This window comes from Borostomias antarcticus (genome assembly GCF_949987555.1).
Source record: "Borostomias antarcticus genome assembly, chromosome: 9".
Taxonomy (NCBI): domain Eukaryota; kingdom Metazoa; phylum Chordata; class Actinopteri; order Stomiiformes; family Stomiidae; genus Borostomias; species Borostomias antarcticus.
In genome coordinates this window covers 7,023,226-7,030,725 of record NC_140242.1, presented here as the reverse complement: position 1 = coordinate 7,030,725, position 7,500 = coordinate 7,023,226, and the positions used below count along the sequence as shown (strand labels likewise).

General features: G+C 47.9%; 1 protein-coding gene across 1 annotated transcript in view; it reads left to right on the top strand.

Moving 5' to 3' along the window:
* LOC311313446 (partitioning defective 3 homolog) overlaps positions 1-7,500 on the top strand; it is a gene marked incomplete at both ends in the record, with an annotated part of 148,138 nt that overhangs the window by 31,668 nt on the left and 108,970 nt on the right. Inside the window, one exon of the mRNA XM_084443572.1 lies at positions 4,108-4,233. Coding sequence (XP_084299698.1) covers positions 4,108-4,233 — 126 coding nt within the window. The remainder of the gene's footprint in view (positions 1-4,107; positions 4,234-7,500) is intronic.

The following is a 7,500-nucleotide window of genomic DNA, read 5'->3' as shown; positions in this document are numbered from 1 at the left end:
TGTGTAATAAAAGAGAATCATTGGATTACTATTTATAGCATCCACATGATTTAATCCGGAATGTGAACTTTGAGTCAGTCTCGTGGGTCTTGGAGTTTTCAGACCACTTATTCTGTAAAGAAGCAACATTTACTCTGTCAGAGCGCTGACACACTGGCTCCCATAGATGTTCTCACGTTCTAATGAAGAGGAGTCTTAGACAGACTTCTCAAATAAAACAGTTCATACTCCCGGACACGCTTTTCTCTGCTTTAGTCTGTCAACATTTGGGCTTAGAGCTTCATCAGAACAGTGGAAAGCTTCTTTATCTGCTCTTCAGATATTCTGCAGATGAGATGATGAAGCCTACACACACACACACACACACACGCGCGCATACACACGCAAACACACACACACACACACACACACTCCACTGGTACACAGTCCAAACAAAGGCCTCACTTCGGATAAACCACGAAAATGATCAGCAAGTCATTCTCCTGGATCAAAAGAAAAGAAAATTGTATGGGAGATCAATCTCTATCTCGATAAAATCACAGAAAATATAGTTTGACAATCACTCATCACAACAGCCATTCTCCCGGGCACAGTTCAGTAAATATGAACTATAGCTCCATAGTATCTAAAACCCGGCGACCACCTGCTTGGCGCCAGTCACAGATCAGCTACTATAAGAGCTTGTCTCACCACGAGACGCTGTGTTTCTTTCTGTCGACCGCTAAGACGGAACACATTTGTGTCTGCCTTTCTCGTCCTCGCTCAAGGTAATTACCCCCCGCCAGACAGCTCATGTGGACGGGCACAAAGAAAAAAGCCTTTTGCGCCACTTAATTGTTAGTGCTGAACCATTTACCCCCTTAGAGCGGCCAGATGAGTTTGTGGTGTGAGCGAGCATGTCCTGTTATACAAGCAATTAAGCCGGTGATCTGAGCCCAGCACTCTCATCCTGTCAGACAGAAATGCTAAACAGCTCAGAGAATCGGCCTCGCCTTGGAGAAAATGGCCACTTATCTTTTTAATTTGCCGGCCGTTTGTTTTCGTTGATGTTGCAGATGAAACACCGTGAATTAAGTGGCGTTTGCTCCCCCTCCGTCCCTGTGCCCCGGCCGTCGCTGTGAATCCTTAATCTCCACCGTCCTTTCAAAATGGCAGGCAGATTTGACTGCTGTTGACATTCAGGAAATCTGATTCAGGAAATCTGTCCCATCAGCCCTTCCCTCTTTATCTACAATCAGTCGGACGTTCCAATGACAGCCCTAGAAGTCTCCGGCTCAGTAGTCGACCGACACTGGGGGGACACTGGACACCAGGGCTTCGGTCCCGTCGGGAAAACTTGCATGTGTCCGGTTCGAGCTGCACTGTCCTCCCCTACTGTCGAACTAGTCGACGTGACAACCCCTGGCCCCACTGGTAATGCAGGAACGCTGCGTTCAACTAGAATCGTTGATCAACCGTTGCCCTGTTTGAATGTTGTGCATAGTGGTTGTGGACTGTCTGGGTCTCATTGCTTTCTGCCTTCTCTAGGAGCGTTGAGTGCTGAGCACACGAAGGCTGGATATGCAAATGTGGTGACAAGATTCCCTGAATTACAAGACTCCACCGCTTTGTCTGAATGGACAAATCGACGGCGGGTTGTCAGTAATGTGGATGCTGTAGACTCACTTCCTTATTCTGTGAATGAAGTGCTTCTCGGCAGGAGAAGAATCCCCTATGGGGATTTTTGATGTCCCTTTCGAGGACGGCCCGCCTTGGACCACGTCAGCAGAGTTTCTCCGCTGTCCAGTGGAGGTCAGGGCCAAGCTGAATTACAGCAGATTCCTCGATCTGGTGCCACGATCTCCGGAACAGCCTCTTTCAAACTGCTTAACAATCTGGCAGAAGAAGTTGCTCCTGGACAGCTGGTTACAGCGCGTTCTGATGGAGGGGTATTCCATTGTTTTTCTGACCCCTCCGCCCTTCGTTGTGGAGATGGTGGGTGATAGTGCGTCCTGATCAAGCTGCAGCTGTCAGCAGAGATTGCAGAGCTTTTATCGAAGGGAGCGGTAACTGTGGACCCGTTGGAGCAGAGGAACGAGGGGTATTATTCCCGCTACTTCCTCGTGCCCAAGAAGACGGGAGGTGTGAGACCGATTTTGGACCTCTGTCTTTTCAACAAGGCGGTGGCAAAATTGAAGTGTCACATGCTTGGTGTGGCAATTTTTTGCACCAGTATAAACCTGAATTCCACATGCCGATTACTCCTCGCTATAGGATATGTTTGCATTTTGCTTTCTTGAGAGTGGCGCACGAATATACAGTACCAGACTCTTGTTTGGATATGCACTTGCCCTCAGGACTTTCTCCATTTCACAAGTTCAAAAGACAACACCAACGACTGGTAGCATTTAAGTTTACTGGGATGAATGGCATGAACAAATGACAATAATGAACAGAATTATTGACAATGAAAGTTACATGATATATTAATGAATGAATAAATCAGTGTATTCAGGCATGAGACTCTGGGTGTGGCAGATGAGGCCTCCGGGTTGTCGGCCGGGCTTCGAGGCCCTAGGAAGAGCCCTGCATGGTCCCTGGATATCAGATAGAGCAGCTCAGATAGAGCAGCTCAGAGCCCTGCCTTGTCCCTGGATATCAGATAGAGGAGCTCAGAGCCCTGCCTGGTCCCTGGATAACAGATAGAGGGGCTCAGAGCCCTGCCTGGTCCCTGGATATCAGATAGAGGGGCTCAGAGCCCTGCATGGTACCTGGATAGCAGATAGAGTGGCTCAGAGCCCTGCCTGGTCCCTGGATATCAGATAGAGCAGCTCAGAGCCCTGCATGGTCCCTGATAGCAGATAGAGCAGCTCAGAGCCCTGCATGGTCCCTGGATAGCAGATAGAGTGGCTCAAGAGCCCTGCATGGTCCCTGATAGCAGATAGAGCAGCTCAGACCCCTGCATGGTCCCTGATAGCAGATAGAGTGGCTCAGAGCCCTGCATGGTCCCTGGATAGCAGATAGAGCAGCTCAGAGCCCTGCCTTGTCCCTGGATGGCAGATAGAGCAGCTCAGAGCCCTGCCTGGTCCCTGGATGGCAGATAGAGCAGCTCAGAGCCCTGCATGGTCCCTGGATATCAGATAGAGGAGCTGGAGAGCAGAGGAGGAGATGGGGAGGAGGTGGGATGCAAGCATACGAACGAGAGAGAGAGCAATAGTTTAGGCAGGTTTATATACTGTGGATTATTGGCAGGAAACTACCTCTCAGGCATGGTGGTAACAGGTGTGTCTAGTTGAGTTGATTGGCAAGGCGTGGCCAGGTGCTTCTGGCTAGATTGGAACGGTGGTGGTGTCGTCTTTTCTCCTCCCGAACCTCAGTTAGGATCTAACTCCATTATGTGTGGAGACGGCGTTGAGACCACTGCGCCGGCAGGGCATCAGGATCATTGCGTACCTGGACCACCTGCTGGTTCTGGCTCCGTCGCCTATTTTGGCTTCACACACTCTGCCAGTGTGTCATCTCATCTCACTGACCTGGGGTTTGCGGTCAATTGGGACAAGAGCGCTCTGAGGCCGGCCCGTCAGATTGTTTACTTGGGTATCAATATGGACACGGGCACCATGAGAGCACGTCTGTCCGGCCCAAGGAGGGAAATGCTGGAGAGGAGTCTCGGCATTTTCCATCCATTTCTGAAGGTCTCGGTTCTATAAAACTGAAGTAATTCTACGGCAGAAACCTAATACATCAGGAAAAGTAGGCTAATAGAATGATCCAATGTCGGCCTATAGGTTTTTGCCGTAGTATCACTTCAGTATTGGTATCGATATATTTTTTTGCAGGTATTGTATCGAAGTTATAATTTTGGTATCGCCACGACACTAGTGTGTAGCTGGGTATTTATTTATAACCGTCGCTGCTGCTCACTGCTCACTCATCCTCTTTCTCTCTCTCTCTCTCTCTCTTTCCTTTAATGTAAGGATGCAGAGGTCAGAGATCAGTAGGGACATACAGTAGACCTATGCCGTATAGGAGTCTGGGAGACATAGTGGCATGTTGAGGTCTGGCTCTGTGTGTGTGTGTGTGTGTGTGTGTGTGTGTGTGTGTGTGTGTGTGTGTGCATGTGCGCAGGACCCTGGGGCTGCTAGTGAAGCGTCTGGAGAGAGGGGGCAAAGCCCAGCAGGAGGCGCTGTTCCAGGAGAACGACTGCATCGTCCGTATTAATAACGGGGACCTCCGACACCTACGGTTTGAACAGTAAGACCCCTGACCCATGACCCCGTCATGACGGTACTCTCATCTTGACGCTCTCAAAAACTCACCAAATCAAAATTTTCTAACAAACTTAACACGATTCCTGACTTGCTCTCAACCTTCTCTCTTTTCATGTTTTCACTTAATCAGTGACCTATTGAATCTTTTCCTCTTGAGCTAACCACTACTTGAGCTAACCCAACCACTACTACTGAACATGCATTCCTCTGACCAGCTGTTGTGAAGACTAACGTTCATCAATGCTCAGTTGCCATAACTATGCATTAAGCTTACGGCCGCTGTAAGAATAGACTGTGGCCGTCGCCGAATCCCCATACTAAGTATGTAGTAGGTACTATATAGTACGCCAGATGTAGCATACTACATCAAAATTGTCCCTACTACATCTGGCGTACTATATAGTAGGTACTACATATTCCCGAAACCACCCCCAAAATGTAGTAGGCATCAAGAGGATATTTTTCCAGAAACAAGATGACGATTTGAGTGAAACATCGCAGCACGTCACCGTACAGTTTCTGGTCAATAATTTGTCAACAAAATTGGTGGAAGTTGATGTGACAGTAATTCGCCAACCTAGCTTAAATGTTCCTGGACATTGTAGCTAAATCTGTTGGCGGAGATTTTTTTTTTTTTTTGTGCATATGTCTTAGTTATATCAATGTTAAGATAACTATAGGCAGCTTTGTGCTTATCTGTGTCATATTATTCAGTTTGAGTAATTTACGATTGAGCTAGCTAAATACCATGAGCTGTGAGCATACCTATGTTCCCCGGGTCCTATGTTCCCCGGTCTGAAAAAGGGTCCTTTGTTCCCCGGGTTCTATGTTCCCCCATCTGAAAAAGGGTTCTATATTTCCCGACCCGGAAAAAGGATGTGTTCCCCAGTCCCCAAAAAGGGTTCTATGTTCCCCAGTCCCAAGAAAGGCTTCTAGATCCCTTTTTCCATAAGAGTTTAAAGCAAATTAAATACTAAAAAAGTAAGTAAATTTGAGCGATATCCGAAGCATCTAAATGGTTTCCTATAAACAGAACAACTCTAGCAAGTCAACACGTCTGCATAATGCATAATGCTATAATTAATTTTGTGTAACTCGCAACAACATTCTGATTCTAGAGAATGGAATTCAAGTATCACTTTTTGGGCAGGAGCCAAAAGCGTAGCCCTAACACAACTTGCTTCAATTCTTGATCACTCCAAAAGATCCTCAAAACAAATAGCCTACTGTCCTCCTTTTCAACTCTACCAGCATGGAAACAAGAGCTAGGCCTATGGAACTGTGAATCTTTCTGGAGGAAAGAGAATGTTGGCTAGTTGGTAGGCTATTGATTGTGTATGTGAGGTTCACTAACATTAAACTTCAGGAAATCTATCATATAGAAAACATGCCGTGATATCTAGTTAATACAGTAGAAAACATGCCGTGATATCTAGTTAATACAGTAGAAAACATGCCGTGATATCTAGTTAATACAGTAGAAAACATGCCGTGATATCTATTTAATACAGTAGAAAACATGCCGTGATATCCATTTAGTCAGTGAGACATTTATATTGGATATCTGTGTCTACACATGATTGGATATTTTTCAAATAAATACAGTAAAGATATCTGTCAATAATCAATCCAAAATAAAGGCTTTTATTGCAACCAATCTCATCTCTTAATTAAACTATGGTTCATATGCACACATTCAGGTTAAACAGTAAAAATAAATGAGGCTTATAATAACAATAGTAATAATAACAATAATAATAAATAGGCCAATAATAATATAATAATAATAATAACAACAATAACAACTAACAGCTAACCCTAATGCAAATATGAGGTATTTATGGATAAAATGCTTGAAATCTCTACTTCCAGCTGGCATAAATATAATCACTGGCCTAAGCTAACGACCGGCCTGTTTATAGTCACTGGCCTAAGCTAACGACCGGCCTGTTCAGCGTTTAGTCTGTGGTGATGATCCCCAGTCACAGTCCATACAGTAGCGACTGCCATGCTGAACAAACAGGAGCTGTTTGTCCCCTGTGAGCCACCGTAAGGTCACGCTGACCCCGGGTCCTTCACAGCTTCCTCTCCAGACTCACCTCCCACTGTTCTATTGATTTATTGCTACTCTTCATTTTCTAAAGTGAGTGAGGATGCAAGCCTGGCTACTTCCTCTCATCTGCCCAGAGCCACTCTCAGGCCTGGCCCAGATTAGTGCCCTATAGGCACACACACACCCAGACATGCGCACACACACACACACACACACACACACACACACACACACACACACACACACCCACCCAGACATGCACACACACACCCATACATGCGCACACACACACACACACACACACACACACACACACACACACCCACACCCAGACATGCGCACACACACCCATACATGCGCACACAAACACACACACACACACACACACACACACACACACACACACACACACACACACACACGACTAACCTTTCTAACAGACATACTGGGTAGTCAGCCATGACGGCAGCACTGAGGACCCTGTGATCAAGTCTGGACCAGGACACACCTAGTGGACCTGGCCCTGTAAGAACCCCAGCCCCCTCCACGTCCACCCCCAGGACACACCTAGTGGACCTGGCCCTGTAAGAACCCCAGCCCCCTCCACGTCCACCCCCAGGACACACCTAGTGGACCTGGCCCTGTAAGAACCCCAGCCCCCTCCACGTCCACCCCCAGGACACACCTAGTTGACCTGACCCTGTAAGAACCCCCTCCACGTCCACCCCCAGGACACACCTAGTGGACCTGACCCTGTAAGAACCCCAGCCCCCTCCACGTCCACCCCCAGGACACACCTAGTGGACCTGGCCCTGTAAGAACCCCAGCCCCCTCCACGTCCACCCCCAGGACACACCTAGTGGACCTGGCCCTGTAAGAACCCCAGCCCCCTCCACGTCCACCCCCAGGACACACCTAGTGGACCTGGCCCTGTAAGAACCCCAGCCCCCTCCACGTCCACCCCCAGGACACACCTAGTGGACCTGGCCCTGTAAGAACCCCAGCCCCCTCCACGTCCACCCCCAGGACACTCAGGTCTCATTCATCTCCAGGCCTAGTAGGCTAGGCGCAGGTGTCCATGGTGAACAGGTTCCGCTGGGAAGCCATGTTTTCTGACAGTCCATCTCAGCTTCCTCCCTGGGCGTCCACTGGTACAAAAGTGCCTGATCAGGATATGCAAAGAAAGTGATTATTAGC